This window comes from Phacochoerus africanus, chromosome 1 (genome assembly GCF_016906955.1).
Source record: "Phacochoerus africanus isolate WHEZ1 chromosome 1, ROS_Pafr_v1, whole genome shotgun sequence".
Taxonomy (NCBI): Eukaryota; Metazoa; Chordata; class Mammalia; order Artiodactyla; family Suidae; genus Phacochoerus; species Phacochoerus africanus.
In genome coordinates this window covers 139,927,389-139,955,186 of record NC_062544.1, presented here as the reverse complement: position 1 = coordinate 139,955,186, position 27,798 = coordinate 139,927,389, and the positions used below count along the sequence as shown (strand labels likewise).

Genomic DNA, 27,798 nt, shown 5'->3' with positions numbered 1-27,798 from the left:
TAGAAAGGCAAATCAAATTGCAGTGAGTTGTCATCTCACACCAGTCAGAATAGTCATCATCAAAAAGTCTACAAATGGAGTTTCCATTATGGTCAGCAGGTTAAGGACCTGACACAGCATCCATGAGGATGAGGGTTCGATCCCTGACCTCGCTCAGTGGGTTAAGGATCCAGCACTGCCGCACGCTGTGGGTAGGTCACAGATGCAGTTCAAATCCAGTGTTGCTTTAGCAGTGGCTTAGGCCTCAGTTGCAGCTTCAATTTTACCCTGGGCCTGGAATGTTCCATATGCCACAAATGCCGTAAAGAAGAAGGAAAAAAAAAAGGTCTATAAACAATAAATACTGGAGAGGGTGTGGAGAAAAGGGAACCCTCCTACACTGTTGGTATGAATATAAATTGGTACAACTACAATGTGAACAGTATGGATATTTCTTAAAAAACTAAATATTGAACTACCATATGACCCAGCAGTCATACTCCTGGGAATATATCCATTCAAAACTATAATTCAAAAAAATACATGCATCCCAATGTCATTGCAGCACTGTTTACAATAGCCAAAACAGGGAAACAACCTAAATGTCCATCAATAGAAGAGAAGATAGAGAAAATGTGATACATGCATAAAACGGAATATTGCTCAGCCATGAAGAAGCACAAAGTAATGCCATTGCAACAACAGGGATGGAGCTAAAGATTATCATACTAAGTGAAGTAAGACAAATATCTCATGATACTTTATATATATATATATATGGATTCTAATAAAAATGATACAAAAGAACTTATAAAATAGAAATAGATTCACAGATTTCAAAATCAAACCTCTGTTTACCAAAGGTGAAAAGGGTGGGGTGAGGGAAAAATTAGGATGTTGGGGTTACCATATACACACCACTATATGTAAAACTGATAACTAACAAGGATTTACTGTATATTACAGGGAATTGTCTTAATATCCTGTAATAGCCTATATGGGAAAAACCTCTGAAAAAGAATGGATGGATGTATAAATGATTCACTTTGTTGTACAACTGAAACTAATACAGCATTGTAAGTCAAATATATTCTAATAAAATTCAAAAAAAGAGAAACAAAAGGAGTCTAAACCAGCTTTCTTGCCGTGTTCTCCATTGAATCTCTTAACCTGTACATGCATAAACTCCTATGAATTCCCTGTGTAATAACACAACCCCCCTCTCTTTCCTTAACACTGCATTCCTGATGAATTCTGATGAAACAATGTAGATCAAATTTAAGACCTGTCCCACATTTAGTGGTAGAGACAGAGATGTAAACATAATATTCTGTACAGTATAAAAATAAAATTTACAAAAATGCAGCAATTTAATATATACTCAAAGTGAAGAGAGTAGAGTCAGAGAGGTCTTCCCATAGGAGAACAGACTTAATCTGAACTAATTAAAAGTTTCTCAAGAGGAATCGCCTTCCTGACATCTAACAATACCAAATGAAATATTTAATTCCAACATAATTTAAAATGGGCTGGTGAGTGCAGCAAATCCTCATTATTATTAACAGCATCATTATCATCATCAATTGGAAAAGGCATGTGATGGTATTTAGATGATTCTGGCTTCTTGTAAAGAGTGTTCATGCCTAGGATTCCTTTGCAAGGATGTGATTTCACAGTAATAAGAAAAACTGTCACTACCATAGTCAACTCTAAAAATATCTGGTATCACTTGGCAATAAAATACAGTCTTGACATATTTTTAAAAAGAGGTATTTAATTCCATTCAGTTATTGTTATACTGTTTCTTTTACAATAATGATGGGAATTATTACTCAATTATTATTTATTATTTACTTTATAAAGTTTTGCCATGCTGGGCAAGGTGACTTTGGAAAGCATCATAAAGAAGATTTCTTAAGTAAGTTTTCTGGAATCTCAGTTTATTCATATGTAAGATAGGTTTATAGGATTTTCTTATGATAATGTGCATAAAGCAATTGACAGTTCCAAGCACTGTCAATTTTATTCAGGAGTTTTATTCCTGAATAAAATGGAACGCTAGTTTACATTAATAAAGTTAGTTTAATTTTTAGTTAGTTTTTTAATGTTGTAGTTGATTTCCTCTATTTGTCTTTGAAAGGAAAACTGGCCCCTGGAAAATTATTTTGTGCTATATACTTATGTCAAATAATTATGTTATTCACCTTAATCTAATCAATGGTATATGTTGATTATATCTCAAACTGGAACAAATAAAGTATTCAAATACAACTGGTTGCTGAGTAAAGAAATAAAAAAGCAACCTCCATATGCCGCAGGAGCGGCCCAAGAAATAGCAACAACAACAACAACAACAAAAAAAGACAAAAGACAAAAGACAAAAAAAAAAAAGCTTAAGTTACTGAGATTCTTTACTGAACAAACACATGCTTTTAATTTTAGCTATATATGGTAAATCTACAGATTGATTTTACATCGGAATTATTCTAATAATTACCTGGGATTCTATTTAAATCCTATTAGTGCTTCTATTTTTTTAACAGGTTTTTTTTTTTTTTGCAGCATAATTCACATACTGTAAAATTCACCTATGTTTTTCAAGTATAGTCCCAGAGTTGGCAATCATCACTTCAATCCATTTTAGAACATTTTCATTACCTCAAAAGAAACCTCAAACCTATTAGCAGTCACTTCCCATTTTGTCCCAGTTCCCCGCATCCAGCCTTAGGTAACCACTAACTGATCCACTTTCTATCTTTATAGATTTAACTATTCCAAACATTTAATGTAGGTAGAATTATACATTATGTGATCTTTTGTGAACTAGCTTTTTCACTTAGCTTTGTGTTTTCAAGATTCATTCATGTTACACTCTTCATAAGTACTTAATTCCTTTTATGGCTTAATAATATTTCCATGGATATGCTACATGTTCCTTATCCATTCATCAGCTGATAGACATTTGTGTTTTTTCACCCTTTGGCTATTCTGTGTAACAGTGCTATGAACAGTCAAGCATAAATTTTTGTGTGGATGTATGTTTTCAGTTCCGTTGGGTATCTGCCTAGAAATAAAATTGCTGGGTCATATAGCAATTCTCAACTTTTTTGAGAAACTATCAGACTGTTTTCCAAGTGACTGTACCATTTTACATTCCCACCCACAGTCTGTGACGGTTCCAATTATTTCACATCCTCACCAACACCATTACCATTTTGTTTTGTTTTTTAATTTTAGCCACCCCAGTGGGTGTGAAGAGATATTTCATTGTGGTTTTGATTTTCATTTTTCTGATGGATAATGATGTCAAACAGCTTTTCATGTGCATGTTGGCTATTAGTACTTACTTTGAAGTCATTTCTATTCAAATCCTTCACTTATTTTAATTTTGGGTTATTTTCCTCTTCACTGTTGAGTTGTCAGATTTTCTTATTTTTTCTCAACTCAAGTACCTTATCAGATATTTCATTTATAAATATTTTCTCCCATTCTGTGGGTTGTCTCTTCAACTTCTTGCTGATGTCCTTTGTTTTTACGTTTTTATTAAAGTACAGTTGGTTTACAATGTTGCAGTTTCTGGTGTACAGCAAAATGATATATGTATGTATGTGTGTATTCTTTTTCAGATTGTTTCCCATTATAGGTTATTACAAGATATTGAGTGTATCTCTCTGTGCTGCACAGTTGGCCTCATTGTTTATCTATTTTATATAAAGTAGTGTGTATCTGATAATCTCAAGTTCCTAATTTAACCCCCTCCCCATCTTCCCCTTTGGAAACCCTAAGTTTGTTTTCCATGTCTGTGAGTCCCTCTGTTTTTGTTTTGGGTATAATTTCATTTGTATTTTTTAGACTTCACATATTAAGGGATATCATATAATATTGATCTTTCGCTGCCTTTTTTTGTTTAGTATGATAATCTCTATATCCATCCATGTTGCTGCAAATGGCATGATGATTGCTGGTGTTATTTGTTACACAAAAGCTTCTAATTTTGGTGAAATCCAATTTATCTCTTTTTCTTTCACTACCTATGCCTTGGTGTCATATTTAAAGAACCATTGCCTTATCCAAGGTCACAACAATTTATGCATGTTTTCTTCTAAGAATTTTATAGGTTTAGCTCATTGTTATTTCTTTGACCCCTTTGCAGTCAATTTCTGTACATGATGTGAACTAAGGGTTAAATATTCTTGTGCATGTGTACATGCACCATTTATTGGACAGACTGACTTTCCCTCCACTGAATGTTCTTGGCACCCTTGTCAAAAAAAAAAAAAGAAAATCAATTGACCATAAATGAGAAGGTTTATTTCTGGAGGCCTAATTCTATTCCATTGATCTCTATGTTTCCAATATTTTAAAAATAATTTTATTCCTGCATTTACATAAAATAAAACATTTATATATATAGAAGCATAAGAAGAAGTTTAAAGGAAATATTAATCCCTCTGTGGTAAAATAAGCTATTGGTTCCAACTATCATATCTCTTCAGTGATTATACACATGCACACCCTTACCTTATCAAGGTAGAGTGCATGTCCTGTGGGCTTGGTCCATTTGACTCTGGGCTTGACCAGGCAATTTGCTCTGACTCTTGGAATGTTGGCGAACATTATATAAAGAGATACTTAAAGTACCCTTGTGTATTTGGTCTTGCTTTTATGTGCTTTTGTTGTCATATGAAAAGAATATGTTCTGGGTAGCCACTGGTTCCAAATGAATGATAGATGCCTGGAACAAACCTGAAACCGCTTTGTGATCTGGAGCCCAGCCGAGTTTAGCCAGACCCCACTCACAACTCAGAGGCTTAGGCAAGAAATAAATGCTTATCACTGATTCCCATTATGGTATTTGCAGTTGGCTGTTCTGCAGCAACACCTAAGACGCCTACCATCTAGAGATAACCACTCCTATCAGTTTGGTCTTTTGATAAAAACAAGATCATGAAAAAATTAAACATTTTTATATATGTATATTTGCACCTCCAATGTTTTTACTTAACATTTTCCCATACTACCCTGTGTTTAAAATTCTTGATAGAGGAGTTCCTACTTTGCTGCAGTGGGTTAAGAATCTGACTACAGCTGCTAGGGTCTCTGCAGAGGCATAGGTTTGATCCCTGGCTTAGAGCAGTGGGTTAAAGATCTAGCATTGCTGCAGCTGCAGCATACGTAGCACCTTCAGCACAGATTTAATCCTTGACCTGGGAACATGGAAATATGCTGCAGATGAAGCCATACAAATTTTAATTTAAAAAATTGTTTAAAGTTATTGTACTCTTTTAATTATCCACATATTTCAACCTTTAAAAGTTCTGCATTTCTCTTAACCATTTCTAAGTTACTTTTACTATTGTAAGTAAAAGTACAATGAATTGCACTCACTTTCCCTCTATCATATAAATCTTGGTCTACATGTCACATGATTTCCACAGAATGGATTTCTAGAATAACTTTAATAAGTTCCTTTAACCAGGGCTCAAGTAGAGTCACTGAGTCCTGATTTCCATGTCATTGCTATTGATGTTTCCATCTATACTCTTCAGCTAAACCCAGATTGTTCTGCTTCTTAACAGACATAGGCAAATTTGATTTCAATTTTTGAAAAACCATTTTTGTGAAATCCTCCAGCATATTCCATTATACTGTCTTGGGACATGTACAGTTTATTCTAAAGAAGGAAGTTGTTGTCTCAAAAAATAAGCTATCCAAAGCCCTACCTTTCTTAATTTCCTTTGGGCGTATTTGGAAATAGGGCATGTGGACAAAATATAAGTACTTTTTTTTAAATATTGGCATAGTTCATAATGCAGCACATGCCTAGGGTGATGGTATCCAGGGTACCAGCCAGGTCTAATTTTCTTTATGTTTGTAACAGTATCTGGCAGAGTGCATAGATTCATTCAATAAATATTTGTTGAATAAATGAATGTAAGAAATAAAATGTTAAAACAGCCTTTCAGGCCAGAAATTACTATCCTCACAATGATTAATAATTATTTCTAAGGTTTCTAAAGTGACAAATATTCTACATCTAAAATTAGATGTAGGGCTTTAGAGAGTAGGCCAGATGGCTGAAATATACCTGAACTTTCTGGGTGCAAATAAATGGATCTCTCTCCATTCTCTGACTTTCCTTTTCCCCCAGGGCAAAAAAGGTCGCATTTTTTTTCAGATCATATAATGATTGATCCAGTTTCTCTTTGGCAACTGCTCAAAGGATGACTTCAGGAACCCCAATGTCTGTCCTAGAACATGACAGACACTGAGCCTTCTGGAAAGTCTTGTTCAGGGTGCCCATCATTTGTCATCTTCCAAACTGAATCCCTGATCTCACTTGGCCATCACCTTTCTCTGTATCTGCCCCGTGGGGACCTGGGGCCCTCTGTTCCCACTTCTGCATTGGCTTCCCAGGGACTGCCACCTGCCACCACTCACCTCCTCAGGCTAAGCCTGAAGGTCCCCTTTCAAAGGCAAAGATTTTCATCTGACTTAGATACTTAGCACATTAAATGCCACTCTCATCTATTCACACCCCAGGCAACATTTTTATTTATTTATTTTTAAGTCGGTTCTGCAAGTCAGTCACCTGGAAATTCCCCAGACAGCAAGGGAACAAAGGACAGGAAAACCCAACTAGGTTCACTTAAGTTGAAGGTGCTGAGCAAAGGACAGCTGAGGTACTGCCCTGGGAACTGGGTGATGACAGAAAAGGGAAGGTCCGGGGGATATTCGCAGACCCACACAGCCGTGGTCACCATCTGCATAGGGCTAATCCAGGCTACAGATGCCGGCAACACACAGAACCTCTTTCTCCCTCCTCTGCCCCTCCTCCCAGCACAGGCCCACTTGTTTGAGGGCTCAGAACCTGCTAACAGAGCAGAGAAAGGCTAAGGAAGTCCTGGACAACTGAGAATTCCTGTTCAGCTAGTAGAGAGAGGTGGATTCTTCTGCTCCGTTTTTCTGGCAAATCACCTGCCTGGGGTTGAGTCGGGGACAGAGGCACTGTAGTGAGTCAGCTGAATGAAGCACAGAAAGAAAATAGGAATGCGGGGCTTTAAAGTACCCACAGAAAATTTGATTACCTTGTCACCCGAGAGCCAACATTCACTGCAACTCCTGAATAAAAGCAAAGGTCTTGAAAGGGAGTGAAAATGCAGATGAGACAGTTATCAGATAGGAGTTATCAGTACAAAAGAGATCCTTTCACTTGACAGCAGATTAGTTCTCAGGGCGTTGCCCTTAAGGCTTGTCCCTAACTGGCTACTTACAGATGCTCCTTGATATTTGCTTAGAGAAGCCCTGTTGATGTCCCATCATATAGGAAACTGGCTATGAATTTTTAACCATTGCAGCTGTGATGATGAAATGGTGAAGAAAGATCTGCCTCCAAGTCAAAAACTGCATCTAGAGAGACAAGGTTCATTGTCAATGCTGCATCGCTGCTTCTGACTACAAGGCCACTGCACTGCTCAGTAAGTGGGGATGCAAGGCTGAAGCTGATTCATCCCAGCGTGAGCAATCCCTCCTTTCTCTATAAACAATACCCCGTGCTCCACCTTTCATTACATGGTGGGAGGTGGGGGGGATAGGAAAAGTGAGAGAGAATGATTTATAAATATATGGCAAACTTTTAAATAAAGGAAAGGGGGAAACAAAACTCCTTAAAACTCTACTATTAGCAGGGCAAAAGGAATGATAATGCCTTAAATTTGTCATCAGGCAGGCATAATGATTCTGGGAAGAGCATTGTATTCATTGTGTTGGCTACATAATGGAGGTGTGCAAATCTGTGCCAAGGTGAGTGACATTAAAATAACACCTAGAGTTTTTGCTGAGAATTGTTTCCCACTGTGGCAGATACTTCAGTGATTAAAATGAGAACATATCTTCTGTCAAGATTTCTGAGGAAATCTATGAGTTTAGAAAAGAGGGTATAGGATAAATAAAATACCTTGATGAGGAAGTTTCAGAGTTAATTAAGAAAGCTGCAGTTTAAGAAATAACAACAACAGAAAAAGATGATTGCATTGCCTCTAACTGAAGGCTTTCTGCTTCTTGTTTCTTCTGGGAGTTCTGGGATTTTTTTAATTATTTGGTTTTATAGGAAATGTACAAAAATTGGCTGAAGTAACTCACTTGGTTTTATGTTCACTAATTCAATTTTTCACCCAAAACAATGTGAACATATTTCCATGTGTACAGAAGAAATGGACGGAATGGGTTAAAAAAGAGAGAAAGAAAGAAGGAATTAAAGACAGAGAGAGAAAGAAAAATCAGAATATCTTAATACCTGATGAGCCTAAAATTCATCAACACATGAAAAGTGACTGCTTTTATAGCCATATGGATTACTGGATTTGATACCGATTTTAATGAATTATCATGCCGAATATATTATCTAGTACAATTTCTATTTCTTGTGAATGGGTATGTCCTCTTTCATAGTTATTGAAATAGGTTAATGTATGTAGCTATTTGCTAAAAGTGTGCATTTTACACATAAAAAAGTTTTGGAAATCAAATCACCTCATTTGTTTTCATTACATGAAATGCTGCTTGGGGAAATTGTCAGGCAAAGTACCAAGAATATGACACCTCCCCCAAAACAGCCCAGTCTTGTCTATGTGCCCAGCCTACCATGCTCTGCTCAAACTTGACCCTGTGCAAGGTTTTACCCTCCATCGCTTGGCTTGTTAAGGGGTGTGTATTAATTTGCCTTTATTCTGTATAGGGCCAGACATAGGTAGCGCCAGCCCTGTACACAACACTGTGTTGGGTCCTTGGGCTGCAACCACAAGCACAGATGTAATGGACATGGTCCTGCCTCTCCGCTACTAAGATGGTCATGGGAAACAAGAGGATCGCAAGAGACAGGTATGCCCAGGAATTGGGGGAGCATTGGTGTGGGACGACATTGCCCCATGTGCAATTAGCTGAAAAGCATTTACCCACTGAGAGATTTGCAGCCAAATCCTTCTTCCAGCATTTTCCAAATAGTCAGGGTGGCAACACAATTTCTTCCCTGTTTTTGTCTGGGGCAACTCTTTGAATCCTTGAGGCATATTTTAGGACCCTTCTAGAAAATTAATTGGATGCACAGTGGTAGTTAAAAAAAAAAAAAAGTTGCATGCCATATATATGGTCCTTATTACTCACTTGTAATTTTAGGAGTGTGTACAATTTCTCACTTGGGGGTAATGCCATATACCTAACTAAACATGCATGTCACTTGCATTTGACAACATAATTTATTTTTTTTCTTCATTCCCCCAAAAGATAGGTTTTATTGCTGATTACATTGTACAGGGTGGGGGGAAAGAGGAAATAAAAGGTAAACTCTACTTTTAAGGGCTTAACAGAGCATGAATCCTCTCAGTTGCTTTTCAATTTCTGTACACTGTGGTTGAGTCTGGAATTTAGTTGTCACCGCAGCTGACTCAAAAAGATTCTCAAAAATGGGTAAATACAACTTTGGTTATAAAACAAATGTTCCAGGTAGTGAAATAAGTTGAAAAGAGAAAGAGTGGGGAAAATATTTATAAGTCTGAACTTCAGTAGAATTTGACCAATTCTCAAGAACACTGGGGAAATTCATTGTAAATTGTTAAAACATTACCCAACTTTCTAGAAACATCCATAGTGCAAGAAATTGTGCTCCTGTTTTCTCCCAAATTTCAAAGAATATAACACCTACCAGAAGCCAGATTCTCAGAGGGCAGTCGAGGAATTTCAGATCAATGCAATGAAATGTCACTAGAACATAGAGCCTATGGTCTCTCTGACATGTTGAGCATGCATTACTAATGACTATGGGTAGGCAACACATGTATGCATCATTCTGCTGAATTTGAATCTTATTTTAACAATTTAATGATTTTCTGCTAGATTTTCCTTGGTAGCCACGAGAAGAATGAGTTGAACATGTAATTTTGATATATTTTTAAGGCAGCAAAGTAGCCTATTGTATACTGAAATATAACCCAGTTGACATCTATGTAACAGTATATCTGTGATTAAAGAGATGGCCCCGAGAGATTCAAGTTGGTTTTCCAGTAGGGGTGATTGCTATGTCTGGGACCAGAAATATTAAGGGGACTAGTATTAATGAGGATGCAGGTTCAATCCCTGGCCTCACTTAGTGGGTCAGGGATCTGATGTTGCCATGAGCTGTGGTGCAGGTCCCAGATGCGGCTTGGATCCTGAGTTGCTATGGCTGTGGCATAGGCTGGCAGCTGCAGTTCTGATATGACCCCTCCTAGTCTGGGAACTTCTGTATGCCACAAGTACAGCCCTAAAAAAAAAAAAAAAAAAATGGGGTCAACTGCCAAAACTCTAGTAGTACCCAGCCTTGTATGGAATTTATCCGGCTCACAGGAAATTGTCATTCTGGGTAATATTTGGACTACTGTTGCGGATCTTATGTTGTTTATGGGACAACAATTTTTCTTTCAAAGTTATCCTTTTTAGCAAAAATACCACAGTAAGATGTGAAAAAAAAAGGTGTGTGGATCTTTTATGGCAAAAAAATTTAATCACCTGAAAATTTTGAATGATCAAATTTGCAAAATAATTTCTGTTTTCTGCAGCTATAAGAATCCATAACAAATTCTATGGGAGAATGCTTGGTTATGTGAAATACTCAATTATCTCTGCACTGAGATAGTCTATAGTTTATATTATTTCAACAATTTAATTGGAAAAGATAAATAGATGTTTATTATTTTTACAAGTATGGTTATAACATACTATTTATCAATGTTTATTTTGCCAGTCAGTAAATTTTGGATTTTGCAGGAGTGACAGTTTTGCAGTTTTTTTCTCACCCAGAATTCCTATTAATGATGCAAAGTTAGAACATATGTGGTATTTCTAGACATGCTGACACTTCGAAGACCTCACCTTCTTAACTTGAAGAGGAAGCTATCTTTGTTGTTGTTCGGTGAAGATTTTTTTACCTTTGCTTCTCAGCCTTAATAAATGACCAATGCTTCCTTTTAATTCCTAAACAGTCTCACTTATTGAAACTTTAAAGAATTCTAGAATACCTGCCTTTATTGTCATTTTTGTTTTGAAAATTATTTTCCTACATGAGGTGAAATCATCAGAGAGAAAGAAAAGGATTATTTTTATCAAAAGTGGCATAATTCTGATCAGTAATACTTAAGCTTATCTGAAAAAAGAATTAATCGATTTATATACTGTTTTTGTCTTCTACATTGTGACATGTTACTAATTTCATTACTAAGTTAAGCTATGATAATTACTATTACAAGTCAAGCAGTAAAAGTAACTAAGCTTTTTTTTTTTTTTTCTTCTTGTACTTCCTGAATGTATCCATTTAACCAAAGGTCTATCTTTCGTGGTTCTACCAGAATTATGTCTGGAAAAATACTAAACCATTTAAATGAAATTTTAAATTAAAAATTATGTCATTTAAATTAGTATAGAACATGGATTTTATGGTTGGAAATACAAGATTAGGTCTAAGTTCCACTATTTACCAGACACATGATCTTTAGAAAATTATTTAAACTTTTATACTCCTTTCACCATTGTAAATTCGCTAAGAACTACCCACCAAATCATTGTGGACGTGGGTGTGGTGGGGGGAACACATGAGCAATAGTAGGGAGAACTCTTTGTAAATGCCAAGACAGCATGCAACAGGTGGGGTATTATTTCAGTTAAACTCATATGAAAAATGCCTTTTGAAATTTTCAAAGAAACACTCAAGATTTCTAATCTCCAATTCCCAGCAAGAGAGCCTCAATTCTTTTCTTTCACATATTAAAAAAAAAAAAAAAAAAGGCTGCAAGGACCTAACCTCTATTTCAGACTGCCACACCTGAGTTATTAACATTTCTACTCTAGTTTCATTTTCATTGTTTGCTTATTTCCAATAAGTAGAAATATTGTTTTCTCCAGGCCTGTAACTATGTTTTCAATTCCTTTTATGGCCTCTTCCTTTTGGGGTTCACCAAAAAATTCAGCCTCTCCAAAGTTCAAAGTACTATAAACTTATTCTAGGTTTGTGATAAAAAGTTTCTCTTTCTCATGTTAAAATTGTTTCAGATTTAAGTTTCTCCTCATGTTGGCTCATACCTAAATAGTTATTCTTGAAAATGGCAATGGTATTTATTTTCAATGTGACAACTGCCTAGGACGTTTACTGCTCAAAGATCTGCTCTTGTCACCCAATGATTATCAGTTCTCTCCTATTTTCTTTCCTTTGTTCCAGTTTTGCTGACTGTCTATGCCACAGGATTGCCTTTCCTCATCTGTTGTGTGTCAACAACTCTACTTCATCCTTTAGGACTCAATTTCTAAGTCTCTTTGCTCTTTTCATGCCCAATATAGATATTTAGTGGAGCAGTTTTTAATCTGGAATTACGTTTATTGATTTACACTTAATTCTGCTCTTGCATGATAGATCCACAATGTCAAGACAAAGTCTAAGATTTGTTCATATTTATATTTCCAACCCATAATAGAAAGTTCACAAAAGTTTGTTAAATGGCCAAGTGACTATATTTTGCTTTGGAGGGGAACTGCCAGTTTTTCTTAAAAATGGCAACAGGTGGCAACTTGGATTTTCATCTTTCTGTTTCCTGTAGGATGTGAGCAGCATGGCACCTGCACTGCTGATTCTTTTGGGGGCCACAGTGATACTGCAAACAGATTCACTTCCCAATAAAAATGGTAACCACTGTCTATTAAATTCAGTAATTTCTTTTTAAAAGTACATTACAAAAGGATAACATTAATTTCTCCCAAATAATACTCAATTAGGAAATCATCTATGATTTTTTTTAAAAAGGGGGATGGAATATTTATTCTTATCAGAATGCAAACTGTTTGAACATGTTATTTTTGAGACATCAAATTTGGCAGAGATGCAAATTCTATGCTGCTTTGGGAAATCATATTCCAACTGTAGGTATTCGGGCACTTACAGAATAAATCTGGAGCCGATGGCCACATTTGGAACATATTCTCATCAAGGGAACAGTTTAAAGTCCTCAGAACCAAAGAGTAAGAAGCTTTCACAGTATTTTGTTTCAGAAATTTGTTGATCAATGCGTATAACTTAAGAAAAAAAGAACTGTCAGATGTTTCCCCAACCAGCACCGTCTAAGACAACTTTCTATGATAATGACAGTTCTCTATAGCTGCACTGTCCAATTATAAGTGACTGCTGAGCACTTGAACTATGGCTTATTGAACTAAGACAATGAACATTTGATTTTATTTAAATTTAAATATGCACCTGTGGCCAGTGGCAACCATAATGGACAGTATAGACAGAGCCCTAGAAATCTGTATGTGGCAAGTGTGAAGGCAGAGTCTTGGGAGGCTATTAAATATTAAAGGTCAGTGGAAACATCCTGATCATGTAGTAAATTAATCAAAGGAGGTTTTATAATTATATATTGTCCTAATTTTAGAAAATAAATTAAAAGTGGGATAAACATATGCCCCCCCGAATAAGATATCACATGTTAATGCCACTCTTAGTGATAAGATTGAAGGTACAGTTTTCTTTTATTTCTTTTTATTTTCCCTTTTTTTCTTTGCTTTTTTGTGCTTTCCAAGATTTCTGAAAAGAACAGGTATTGATTTTGTAATTTAAATGCAAGCTTTTGTTTCAAAGGCAATGTTAGAGTGGTTCATTAAGGGGGAAAAATCCTTTTCTCTCTATAAATGCCTATTTGAGTAATTTTGCTCAAAAAAAATTTTTACCTTGAATCAAAACGAGAAAAAAATCCATTTTACATCATGAGCCAGTATACATACAAATACAAAATAACATGTATATAATGGAAACAAGAGGTTCATAAAACAGTACTTATTGTATTTGATACACCCGGTATTTCTATTCTATTTTCTTCTATGTCATTAAAAAAAAAAATTGCTAGCCACAAATTAATACATTATCACAGCCCACTATGGATAATGACCATTAGTTTGATAATTATGGTTATAATGAATAACAATATAGTAAAATATTCATATTTCAACAAAACACCTGTAGATGTTATGGGCAAATAAAAGATAAGGAATCAAAAGAAATTCTTAAGAAACTTTTTACCAAATTATTTTAGCATTATGGTTCTAATAGCCATAATAAAATACTATGCAAAATATTTTAAAATTTATAAAGTACTGTCTATGTATAATTAAATGTGTGGCTTCTTTTTTTTTTTCCCTTAATCAACAGCTGTACTTCTCCCACCTGTCAACTTCACCATTAAGGTTATAGATTTAGCTCAAGTTCTTTTACATTGGGAGCCAAATCCTGACCAAGAACAAAGAAATGTCCAGCTAGGATATCATGTGAAAATAAATGCTCCAGAAGAAAAAGATGTAAGTGATGGCAATTCTTATTTAGAGTCAATCTTAATTTTGTCTGCATTTTCCTTATCAAAGGAAATTAAGTAACAGAAAGAAAGAAAGAAAGAAAGAAAGAAAGAAAGAAAGAAAGAAAGAAAGAAAGAAAGAAAGAAAGAAAGAAAGAAAGAAAGAAAGAAAATGAACTACTAAAGGGCAGTTTGTTACATTCCCAGTAGAACAGTGTGTCTGTTGAAATGGCTAAGAACCAGTGTCATGCCTCCGTTAAACAGCAGCAGAGCACATTTTAACTTTGGGGCAATTCTTCCACTTAAGAAAAAAATTAGTAACATCTGAAGTATAACAGATTAGATATTGGTTTTATATTTCCTCTACAATATCCAAAAGAAGCAAAAAGAATAGCTGAGTTAAATGGAGAGAGGGTAAGACACCTAATCACAGAGGCCAAGTTCAAATCTTGGTTCAGCTACTTCCTGTCTTTACAACCTTGGACCAGTCACTCAACCTCTCAGAGCCCCAAGTTCACTACAGAGATATGTTAAAGCACCAGGTCCCTTGTAGATGTGCAATAAAATTAAACCAAGGGAGAAGCAATCAGTATTAACTACTTTTCAGTCAATATGGAATTCTAGAGAATTCTCTGTCAAAAAGTTATCTCTGGGGAGGAGACTGGACCTAAAGACCATGGTTAAAGGGAAGTGGAGCCTCAATTGTAATGTTTTGTTTGTTTTTATAAGAAGCATGTGTTTGGAGTTCCCACTGTGGCTCAGTGGGTTATGAACCTAACTAGTATCTGCAAGGATATGGGTTCAATCCCTGACCTCACTCAGTGAATTAAGGATCTGGTATTGCTGTGAGCTGTAGTGTAGGTTGCCAATGTGACCTGGATCCCATGTTGCTGTGACTGTGGTGTAGGCCTGCAGCTACAGCTCTGATTCAACTCCTAGTCTGGGAACTTCCATATGCTGTAGGTGTGGCCCTAAAAAGAAAAAAAAAAGAAGAAGAAGAAACATGTGTTCATGCATCCTTGAAGAATCAGTTACTATATTTTTATCATATGTATTTTTAAACATATACAAATACTAGAATTGGGTAATTTACTTATTTGTTTTTAAAAACCATGTTATTTTGGTATGACTGACCTATAGAGAGATATACCTATTCAACGTATACAACTTTTTGAGTCTAGGGATAGGGACATACCCTTGAAATGTGGGTTTAATTTTTCCTAGCAAAACGATTTCATGACATTTTATTTATGTGCCTTGTAAAAAGTAGAAGAAAAGTCTTATTTAATTAAAATAGTTCCCTTAAGGCCATTTCCCCTTGTGGGTTTTATTTTTAGTATGAAACCAGGAACATTGAGAGCAGACGTGTAACCATCCTCCATAAAGGCTTTTCAGCCAGTGTGCGGACCATCCTGTGGAACAACCACTCTTTCCCAGCAAGCAGTTGGGTTTCTGCAGAATTGAAAGTCCCACCAGGTAAGGCAGGCCTCCAAAAGTCCAGTTTTATATTTCAGACTTGGTCAACATGGGAAAGCCTGAAAGCTAACAGCTCACTTTTCTTTAGTCACCAATTCCTGCCCAGTAGGCTTTTGCCTCATCAACATCCCACCCAAGGCCATTATCACTTCTTGGTGTCATAAGCCATCCAACTGCGTCTGGCAGGTTCCTGCACACGCAGTGTAAACTTTCACACTCCGGCTCAAAGGCCACAGGGTTGTAAGCAAAATCAGGGCCCATCAGGTCTCTCTTAATTGGATACTAGGACATCTTTCCAACCACCCCTTACATGACTCGTCTGCTCTGCTCAGATGGATTTCTAACCATGACCTTATGCACCAGCTGAGTCCTGCCTTGAAGCCTTTGCTTTCCTGGGCTTGCTTTCTCTGCTGACTTTTCTGAATCCTTCAAAGCTCAGGTCCAGTCACATCTGCTCTGTGAAGCCTTTTATTTTTCCCTCCTGGGCACTGAAGGTTGCTTTTCCTCTTAGAATTTATTCATGTGGTGTGCCACTCATTTGGCCTATACAACATGGCATTATTTATCTTTCATAAATAAATAGGTGTTAACTCTGCCACCTCTGACCACACATCCCTTCTGGACAGGGGCCCTGTCACATGCTTACTGCATCCAGTGTAATATAGTATATTCTGTTAGTGTGTGGATTTGCTTTGAATTCTGACTTCTCAAACCCAACAGAAGAGAAGCATTAAGGAGATCTTCCCATTCCGTCATTAGATCATGTCATTAGATCATTAGATCATTAGATCATGTTTTCTGGACCACAGAGCAGCCAATGGCCTTGATCCCACTTGCAGAGACTAACCCAAGGCAGACACAAGGCCACAAACACAGGTCTGTGGGTTCCTGACATTAAAACACGTTTCTACCTCCCCATAAGGAGAAGGAGAGCATGCCTATAACATGCCTTTCAGAATTATATTTCTGCTACCCCAGTTGTTCTCCGAGTATGCCAACGCAGGTGAACACTAATGAAAAATTCATTATTTCTGCCTTGAGTTGGACTGAATTCACACCAAATCATTCCTTGAAAGGGAACGGGGAGACAGTCAGACTTCAGAAATTTTAAACTGCACTTGGGTAAGGACCATCTTGTCATTTAGTGCTTGGACAGGCTTTCATATATATATATATATGTATATACATATATATATATATGCGCATTTGTAAATGAATACGTGTGCCTATGTAACGTGTATGTATGTACATTTACACACTCATGCATGTACATATCTACATTCATGTACATACATCTACACTTACCTAAATACATGCATATGCAGCAGTGTATGGGGCTAATACAAAGCAGAATGACGTGACCTGGTATTCCTCTGTCTTTAACTCCTCTGCAGATAATAGGGAGCTCAATTCCTCTCCACCTTGAACAATGCTGGCTGACCATAATAAAGTTATTTTACAGTCTATTTAAACGAAGCTAAAAAGACCCATCTGATGAGGTGCTCCCTCCCTCCTTGGAGCCACCACAAGCCAGGGTTTCTGCAGAATGCTCTAAAGGGCACCCATTGAGGTGATGACAAGCAGGGTGGAAATGAAAACAAGGCTTTCCTGACAAATAATTCTGGGAAATTCCAAGCGAAAGGAACATGAAGGCATTCCACTAAAAAAAACTTGAGATTTCCTAAAAGTCCTAGCATATTTTTATTTGGCTGTGCCCAAAGCATGCAGAAGTTCCCAGGCCAGGAATTGAACCTGCATCACAGCTGGAACCAGAGCCACAGCAGTGACAATGTTGGATCCTTGACCAGCTGAGCCACCAGGGAATACCAGCTCTAGCATGTTAAAGAAGACTTTATATCAGGCCAGTGTGCACTGAGTCTCTGAAAAACTGGTGATATTTTGCAAGATTGCCAAAACTCCTTTCCTTCTGAGCAGCAACCTATGTTATTCATAAGGCATTTGAATACAACGTATTCAACGAATCACTCCATTCTAAGATGGAAAGTGGCAGTTGGAGACCTTCCTCAACCAGCTCTCTCATTTGCAGTTGGAAAAACTGAGGCCCAGAATAGCAGGGAACAATGGTGTCACCACTAGTTATTGACAAATGGCAGCATGAGAACACCCAGGTTGCTAAATACCAAGCTCCGAATGACAACAGTGCACCGCTCTTGAACTTTCATGCATGTCTGTCACATGCAAACCCTCCCTGCAAAGCACCGGCCAAACTTCTGGCGTCAGAAACGAGGGCTTAGTCATTTCACCTTCATTCCCCAGTAAGATGACCTTTTGCAAACAGTAGCTTTCTATAAATACGTGATGACAATTACTTTTTGATGAGGGATGAGAGTCGGAAGTACAGACTCCAGAAGCTCTCATAGCAATGTTTTGTTCTTCTTATTTTTGACTATCTAGGGTCTCCCGGAACCTCAATTGTGAATTTAACTTGCACCACAAACACCGAGGCATATAATTACACACACGAAAGGCCATACCAAGTTTCTCTTCACTGCACCTGGCTTGTTGGCAAGGATGCCCCTGAGGACACGCAGTATTTCCTCTACTATAGGTTAGTACCTATTTTTACTTATGTGAATGGCTTGTTTCCTCCAGCCTTAAAAACTTACAAATGTTCCAATTTAGGTACAGATCTGTGACTGAAGAATGCCGAGAATACAGCAAAGATACCCAGCAGAGAAATATCGCATGCCGGTTTCCCAGGACTGTTATCAATAGCAAAGGGCGCGACTGGCTTGCAGTGTACGTCAACGGCTCGAGCAAGGAAGAAGCAATCAAGCCTTTCGATCAGCTCTTTGCTCTTCATGCCATTGGTAAGGCAGGCTTGACTCAAAGCCAAAATAACCAAATTGCAGAGTCTCAGCACTGGGAGAGGTTATAAAGATCATCTCCTTTGACTGCTTGTCTCATGTTAAGTGGCCATCTGGCCCCTGTTTAAAAACCACAGGGTCAAAGTTTCTCAGCCTCAGTATTATTGATATGTTTGGCTAAATATTTCCACGTGGGCCAGCTGTCATGTGTCCTGTAGGGTTTTCAGCAGCATTTCTATCCTCTACCTACTAAATGCCAGCACTACCTCATCCCCCCACATTATGACAACACAAATGTTTCCAAACATTTTTTTTTTTCTTTTTCTTTCTTTGGCTGCACCTGCAGTACATGGAAGTTCTTGGGCCAGGAATTGAATCTGAGCCACAGCAGTGACCTGAGCCGCTACCATGACAATGCCAGGTCCTTAACTCCCCAGGCTACCGGGGAATTCCCAGACATTTCTAAATGTCCTCTACGGGGTAAAATCTCCCTTGGTGATAATCACTGCTCTAGGGAAAGTGAACTCACAGCTGAAAGGAACCCATATCATCTCTTGGCAGTTTCAACTGTTTTGTAAAATTTCTGTCCCAGGCCCAGTGATAAACTGGTACCACCCCCAAACACATCTGTTTCCTTTTCCCACAAGATGTTCCTTCAGCTATCCGAAGGCAGCCAGGCTTCCCATTCTGAGATCTCTCCTCCTCCAGCTACCAGCCCCCAACTTCTCATGCAGACCTCAATGGTCCTCCTTTGTTCTGGACTGTCTCCTCTGGATGTTCTTTTTTCCTTTTTTTTTTTTAGGCATATGGAAATTCCCAGGCTAGGAGTCTAATTGGAGCTGCAGCTGCTGGCCTACATCACAGCTCATGTCAACACCAGATCTTTAACCTACTGAGCAAGGTCAAGGATTGAACCTGTGTCAGGTTCATTACCGCTGAGCCACAATGGGAACTCCTCCTCTGGAGGTTCTTGAGTTAGAATGTCTCCCTCACCCTGTGATTCTCAGATCTGAGCATATTATTTAAGCTTTCACTTGCTAAGTTCTCAAAAATGAGGATTTTTCTCCTTTATCCTATTTACTCGTATTAATGAAACTCATCAGGAGCCTCTCACATAGCATTCCCAATTCTTAAGTTCCAGATTACAGTAGCACTGTGGTTATTAGCATAGGCTGTGGATCAGGTTGCCTGAAGTTGAATCCTGGCTCCTCCACTGACCAGCTGGATGACTTGAGACAAGCTGGTCATTTCTCTGTGCCTCAGTCTTCTTTTTTTTTTCTCCTTTATTTTTGTGCCTCAGTCTTTTTAGCTGAAATATGGGAAGATATCAATACTTCCTACCAGGGGAGTTCCCCCTGTACCTCAGCAGTAATGAACCCTATTAGTATCCATGAGGACATGGGTTTGATCCCTGGCCTTGCTTAGTAGGTTAAGGATCTGGTATTGCTGTGAGCTGTGGTGTAGGTTGCAGACACAACTCAGATCCCTTGTTGCTATGGCTGTGGTGTAGGTTGGAATCTGCAGCTCCAATTCAACCCCTAGCCTGGGAACTTCTATATGCCACAAGAGCCCTAACAAGAAAAAAAAAAAATACTTCCTACAAAGTCTTGTGACAGTTTTGTTAAGAATTACAAAGTTCTGAGAGCAGTGCCTGGCATAAGTATTCAACAAATATGCAAAATATTATTATTTAAAGGACATGGTTTGGCATGTGACATCTATCTCTATTTTTACATCACACACATATATATATAGGTCGTGTGTGTGTGTATATATATATATCAAATAGAGTATAATTTTGCTTCAAGAATCATAGCATTTGCTATGAGGTTATACAATTATTTTCAATAGCATATTTCTTGGGGATTTCCTGTTGTGATCCAGCAGAAATGAACCTGACTAATATCCATGAGGATGCAGGTTCGATCCCTGGCCCCACTCAGTGGGTTAAGTATCCGGCATTGCTGTGAAAGGTGATGTAGATCACAACACAGCTTAGATCCTGAGTTTCTGTGGTTGTGGTGTGGGCCAGCAGCTGCAGCTCCAATTTGAACCCTAGCCTGGAAACTTCCATTTGCCACAAGTGCGGCCCTAAAAAAGCCAAAATATAAAAGTATATCCTTAGACTACCTAAAAATGTCACTGTCATGAAAACAAGTAATAAAAAATGCTGAGGAGGACCTGGGAAACAATGATATTAATATGAAAATGGACACAACCTGGGACAGACCACAGGCATTTATTTTCTTGTACAGTATTCATTTTACTGAGGCCATTTCATCAGATTACTAAAATAACTAAATACTCTCTTGGTGAAAATTTTGGGGCTTAGAGAATGGCAGGCTCTGGATCCGGTGGGCCCAATTCTTAGCTTGTCCCTACGAGTCAGTGATTGTGAGCTCTAAGTCACATAACTTAAGACAAAGCCACACACTTAGAAATATCTTTCATTTCCATCAAATAAACAATCAGGAAAGAACTACGGAGTTATAAGACAAATTTAGCCCAATCTATTCTTTCTAGGTAGGTGAGAACTAAATCTCCACAACAAACCCAAAAAAGATACACAAAACAAAGTGAGCTAAAAACTGAGGCACAGAAAGGGGAAGTGATTAGGCCAGCCACACACCTGCTCAGGACTTATTGGGGGCTCCAAGGAAATTTCTCCCCAGGATCAGGTGCACCCTCAGACTGGTCCGACCTGAGAAATAAAAATGGATGGTGAGGTGGGTCTTGCCATAGGCTGAAGGAAAAGCCATTCAATCATTCAATGCCATGTGAAGTAGGAAGCCCTAAAGTTCACAAAAGAGCACTCTCCTTTAGTATGACAGGACAGGAGTCATATGTGAGCCACTGAAGTTCTGGACCTTACAGATTCATTGAAGAAATCATGCTGGTAAACACTTCATTTTTTTTTTTTTTTTTTAGGGCTATAGGTGTTGCATATGGAAGTTCCCAGGCTAGGAGTCAAATCAGAGCTGCAGCTGCTGGCCTAAACTACAGCCACAGCAACGCCAGACCCAGACTGCATCTGCAATCTACACCATAGTTCTTGGCAATGCCACATTCTTAATTCACTAAGCAGGGCCAGGGATGGAACCTGCATCCTCATGGATACTAGTCAGGTTAGTTTCTGCTGAGCCACAACAGAAACTCCTAACAAATTATTTTTTTATTAGAGTAGAGTTGATTTACAGTGTTGTGTCAATTTCTGCTGTACAGCATAGTGACCCAGTCATATACATATATACATACGTTCTTTTTCTCATTCTATCTTCTATTGTGGTCTATCCTAAGAGATCGGATATAGTTTCCCCTGCTGTACTACAAGACCTCATTGCTTATCCATTCTAAATGTAGCAGTTTGCATCTACCAACTCAAGCTTCCTGTCCATCCCACTTCCTCTCCCCTCCCCCTTGGCAACCACAAGTCTGTTCTCTAGGCCCATAAGTCTGTTTCTGTTTTGTAGATAGGTCTTCTCAAGTATTTAAAATATTGCACAAATGAACCTATCTTTGCAATGTCTTGAGGAATGTGAGTGGATCAGCCTTATCAGTGTTTATCACCAACCTCTTTTTCTCTAACCCAGATCGGGTAAATTCTCCAGTGAATGTCACAGCAGAGATTGAAGGAACCTGCCTCTCTATTCAATGGGAGAAACCAGTTTCTGCTTTTCCAATCCATTGCTTTGATTACGAAGTGAAAATTTGCAACACAAGGAAGGGTTATTTTCAGGTAATTCTTCAGCTCATGCTGATATTCGATGACAGATTTATTTAGAAACATTTAAGCAAAAATATTGTCAGAGACTGCTCTGGTTACAGCTTGGCATTAACAAAGTCAAAGGTAACTTCTATCTACCTAGATTTTATGGAAAGAAATAAAACCTTACTGGCCTATTGTCTTGAAAGGACATAGTTTTGGTTGTAGATAATGCAAATAATCAAAGTTCATCAGTACTACTGTTGGTGAAATGGTGCAGCTGCTGTGGAAAGCAGTATGGGGATTTCTCAAAAATTAAAAATAGAATTGTCATATGACCCAGCAATTCTATTTCTGGGTACATATCCAAAAGAATAGAAAGCAGAGTCTCAAAGATCTCTGTGCATTCATGCTCAAGAAGCATTATTCGCAGTAGCCGAAAGAAGGAAGCAATTCACATAGCCATTGACAGATGAGTGGATAAACAAAATGTGGTTTATTCATACAATGAAATATTGTCAGCCTTAAAAAGGAAGGGAATTCTGACATGTACTACATGAATAAGCCTTGAGGACAGTATTCTAAGTGAAATGAGCCAGTTGCAAAAAGACAAATACTTTGTGATTCCATTTATATGGGGTACCCAGGGTAATCAAATTCATCAAGACATTGGTGGTACATGGTGGTTTTGGAGCCTGGGAAAAGGGGAGAACGTGGAGTTTTGGTTGAACAAGTAGAGTTGCAGTTTTGCAAAATAAAAAGTGTGCTGGAGAGAGGTTACACAGAGTGAATGTACTTACTACTACCCAATTATACATCTAAAAATAGCCAATATGGTAAATGTTGTGTTATGTGCATTTTACCACAACTTAAAAAAAAAAAAAACTCATTAGCTCTAATGACCAAAACTTTTTTTAAAAATGATTTTTATTGTTTCCATTATAGTTGGTTTGCAGTTAATGGTCAAAACGTCAAAAGAGAAGAGACTGAATGAAAGTCAATATTTATTGAGCAGCAACTATGTGTTGAGCTTTATTATCCTAGTTTATTCTATCCTCATAGTAACTCTGTTATGTAATGACCATTCCCAATTTATAGGAAAGTGAGACAGAGAGAGAGAAAGTTACCCAAAGTAACAAAGCAAGAACAAAATAGCAGTCAGGATTCAACGCTTGCCTTACAAATTCAATTTGAATCAGTTTGGTTTAACAAACACTTATAAGCAGCCTTCCTTGTGGGAAATAAAGAAATGAATAGTCATTGCTTCTGCTCTCAAGGAGCCTGGTCTACTGGACACACTCACCCAGTCTTAGCGCTGCCTTAGTATCATAAAGGCAAAGGTGGATACAAAGTAATGAGAGGGCAAAGCCAGCTACCAGGGCCTCCGCCAGAGGAACTGACCAGAATCTTGAAAGATGAATAGAAACTTTCCTGGTGGGAGAGGGTGAGGACTTTTTAGCTAGTTCTTTCCCTGGTATATATGGTGAAAGACTGGTTTTCTTTTTTTAAATTTCTAATCTACCATAAACTGATACTTTTGCAAAATACAATAAAAATGACTTGCTAGAAAAATTGAATATAGCCAAGGACATTGATCCTGAGCTTCATGTGCTGGCAATGTCGAATTGCTATGAAAGCTCTGTATTATCTCCATTTCTCTATTTACCTCCTTGTGGATCAGCAGCGAACAGCTCCTGACTCACACACCCCTCTCCCCACCCTGGAGTGGCAGGAGGTCTAGGCATGAGTAACTCCAAGGCATGAGGACATGGTTCTTTCAGCCAAGTGGCAGTAATGTAGTTAGCCAGAACAAAAGGACAACACTGGAATCTTAAGTTTAGATTTTACACTGGGACTTCTTCCAGATGATTCTAAGATTTTGTTTTTTAAAAAGTAAATGGTTTCTCTTTTTAAAACCATGGCCGTGGGCAATGGAAGCCATGGCAGTGTTTTACTTGAAAGAGAAATATGAGTGTATCTGCAGAATTGTAGAATTATTTTTGTAGTGGCATGAAAGGTGGGTATGGGTGGAGAGGGGGCATGTGGGCACAGATATACCAGTTCCTGGCTAATGCAGTAGTCCAAGCCCAAAAAATGAGCCCAAAAGTAGGCAGTGTTGTGGAGCAGGGACAAGGAAGAGAGGAACACATCCAGGAGTAAATACATCCAGGAGGATGTAAGATGCAGGAGGACATAAGACACAGACACCAGGGACATATCGCTGGTTTGGGGCAGAGGGAATTAGCTGCATGGTGGTGACACTGACCAGTAGAGAGAATAGAAAAGAAGGGTTTATTCATAAGAGAACGGCCTCCATTAAACACTGAACAATGTTAGCCGAGGGTCCCTACAGCAAACTAGCATTTACTGAGTGCACATTATTAGGTTGAACTGCCTCCAATTGCCATTTTTACAGATCAAAAATGGGTTATTAAATATTAGCAGTTTTCATATGATTCAACCCAATATATCCTTAAGGTTGGGCTTTACAAAAGTAATTCCATTGAATTCATTGATCCATTAGTTAGGTGGTATTGTTTCTGTTTTACAGATGAGAAAACTGAGGCTTAAGTCAAGGAACTTGCCCAGCAATTAGTTGGAGGCAGAGCCAGGATCAAGCTAGATTCAAGGTTCTTGCTCTTCCTACTTTTTAAAGCTCCCCACCCCCCAGCCCTCAGTCCTTGCCCCCAGGCTTGAGTTGAGACATTGGATCAGGGATCTGTAAATTTTTTTCAGTAGAGGGCCAGAGAGAGCTATTTTAGGCTTTGCAGGGCATAGTCTTTTTTTGTCACAGGTATTTATCTCTGCTGTAGACACAAGCAAATAGGTGTAACTGCATTCCAGCAAAACTATGTTTGTGGACACTAAAATTTCAATTTCATGTAATTTTCATGTGTCATGAAATATTGTTCTTTTTATATTTTTTCAGTCACTGAAAAATAGAGAGGCTGTTCTCAGCTTGCAGTCCCCAGAAAAACAGGCAACAGGCCAGACTGGCAGAGACTATAGTTTGCTGGTGCCTGTTGTATATGATGGAAGCTGTGTAATATTGTTAGTTCAGTGGTTACAGAATATCGAAGGACAAGACAAGGGGGATTATGCATTCTGCTACCAGCCACTCCAGTCTGTCAACCTGGAAATGTCAATTGGACCCAGATGGATCATCTAGATATTACCACTGCCCATTTCATTTATTTTGATTACTGCATAGCTTTCCCATTCATTTGTACTGAATGGGTCTAGAATTAACTAATCAGTACCTATCCCATAGATTTTAAACAGGTCGATGACCACTGAGTCATATTATGTACATCTGACCTCACTTTCTGATCATTGGCATAATTTAAACTGTGTGTCCAAGGATTCTTGCTCTGTTTTCCTATTTAGACAGAAAAAATGAAGACCAACACATTCATCTCCATAATTGATGATATTTCTAAGTATTCCGTTCAAGTCAGAGCAGCAGTGAGCTCCGTGTGCAGGCCAATGGGACTCTGGAGTGAGTGGAGTCAACCTATTTATGTGGGTGAGTATCTCCTGTTTATTGTAAAGTGAGCGACCTTACTCATGGTTGTAATGAATCCTCCTGGAAAGTGTATGAATTCACTGGTGAGTCCTGAAGTGCTGTCCCATCTCTACCATGCCTCATCCTCTGTCAACCTGCTGCCTGTTGGACCAGAAATGGTTTTAGCATGAGGCCGGAAAAGCTGAAATGTTTAAGCTTCTCACCAGCATGAGTCTTTCCAAAGCCCAGTACCTATTTCTTTTTCCAGATTATCTGATTCTACTTCTATTCAATCTTTTGAAATGATACTTTCTGAGATAATTGTAGATTCACATGCAGTTATAAGAAATAATGGAGGGAGAGCTCGTGTAGCCTTCATCTAGTCTCTCCCAAGAGTATTATCTTACAAAACTGCGGTAAAATATTGCAACCAGAAAACTTGGATTCACTCAACACACCCATCTCATTCATATTTCACTAACTTTATATGTACTCATTTTTGTGTGTATACAAGTTAATGCAATTTTATCTACATGTGGGTTCATGCCTCTGTCACCACTGAGATCCCTCTTTTTGCCTTTTTTTTTTTTTTTTTTTTGCTTTTTAGGGCCACACCCGTAGCATATGGAGGTTGCCAGGCTAGGGGTTTAATCAGAGCTACAGCTGCCGGCCTACACAACAGCCATAAGCAATGCAGGACCTGAGCCTCATCTGTGACCTATACCACAACTCATGGCAACGCCAGATCTTTAATCCACTGAGGGAGGGCAGGGATTGAACCCGCAACCTCCTGGTTCCTAGTCAGATTCCTTTCCACTGTGCCACAATGGGAACTCCCCTTTTGCCCTTTTGTAAACACATTCATCACTCCTTCTCTTCCATTCCTAACCCCTGTCAACTCCTAATTTGGTCTCCATTTCTACAATTTTCCCATACTAATTTTGAATTCATTATTTTCTTTTCATAAATAAGATTCCAAAACTGAATAAGCTTCAGGCCCACAAAAATCTGGATCCACTCTGGGCCTTCAGTGTTAACAGACCTAGAGAATCAAAAGGATTGATGTCGCCTGGGTTCCTGTGTTTGTTCTATAGCTATTTTTGTTTATGATTAAATTGACTAGTTTACTTGGCAGATCAGATGATCATTGTATCTCTTCCTGGGATCAGTGAAAAGTGGTGATGGAGGCTCTGAATGAAAGGGAAATTTTTCATTCTCCCTCTACCTTAGATGGCAAACCCATAACCTGAAGATATAGCCATGTACCATGAGAGAGAACATGCACACTCTGTGTTTGCTATTATCTTAGTTACCATGGCCACCCAGAGGCATTTTATGGGAGAAGGGGACAGTTAGAAAACAATGAGTGTATCTCATGTATGTGGCACAGCCATGCAGCCTGGGGCTGCAGATATACATGGTTAAGCATTGCCTTAGAGCTGCAAGGAAACAGGATGGTGGAAAGAACTCTGGAATCTTTCATGGAAAGCTCAAGTCTAGTGCCAGCCTTAGCACGTACCAACGATGTGCCTTTTAACAAAACACTTCTCTCAGCTCATCCTTGGGTTCCCAGGACTAAGAAGATAATATCCACCCCTCCAGCCTCACAACTTTTTGTGAAATAAGAGCCACATTGATAGATAATGCTTATTGTTGACTGTCCTCCAAGCACTATGCTAAGTACTTCACAGGTACTATCTTCCCTAATGCTATCCACAAAACGATGTTGCAGATGAGAAAACAGGTTGGGAAAGTTTAGACAATTTGCTTAATTCTACATAGCCAGCAAGTGGCAGAGATGGAATTCAAACCCAGGCTGAGTGACTCCAACCCTGAGCTCCTAGCCCTGTGGCAAGGGGGCTGGGATGCTGCAAGCTGCAAGCAACTGAACCAAAGACTCATCTAAGAGATCCTGGGAGCTAACTTTGTGGTTATGGCTGGTCT

At 38.4% G+C, this 27,798-nt stretch overlaps 2 protein-coding genes across 3 annotated transcripts in view; one reads left to right on the top strand and one right to left on the bottom strand.

Annotated features, from left to right (window-relative positions):
* TRNT1 (tRNA nucleotidyl transferase 1) overlaps positions 1-21,298 on the bottom strand; it is a 56,458-nt gene extending 35,160 nt beyond the window's left edge. Inside the window, exon 1 of the mRNA XM_047779393.1 lies at positions 21,276-21,298. The gene's annotated coding sequence lies outside the window, so the exon portion shown is untranslated. The remainder of the gene's footprint in view (positions 1-21,275) is intronic.
* IL5RA (interleukin 5 receptor subunit alpha) overlaps positions 7,228-27,798 on the top strand; it is a 37,719-nt gene continuing 17,148 nt past the window's right edge. Inside the window, exons 1-10 of one of the 2 annotated variants that reach the window (XM_047779406.1) lie at positions 7,228-7,457; positions 7,705-7,782; positions 8,717-8,859; positions 12,600-12,684; positions 14,204-14,349; positions 15,680-15,818; positions 18,234-18,387; positions 18,462-18,649; positions 22,237-22,382; positions 25,737-25,875. In XM_047779406.1, coding sequence (XP_047635362.1) covers positions 12,612-12,684; positions 14,204-14,349; positions 15,680-15,818; positions 18,234-18,387; positions 18,462-18,649; positions 22,237-22,382; positions 25,737-25,875 — 985 coding nt within the window. In that variant the 5' untranslated portion in view covers positions 7,228-7,457; positions 7,705-7,782; positions 8,717-8,859; positions 12,600-12,611. The remainder of the gene's footprint in view (positions 7,458-7,704; positions 7,783-8,716; positions 8,860-12,599; positions 12,685-14,203; positions 14,350-15,679; positions 15,819-18,233; positions 18,388-18,461; positions 18,650-22,236; positions 22,383-25,736; positions 25,876-27,798) is intronic. The other variant, XM_047779413.1, reaches the window with a different exon arrangement.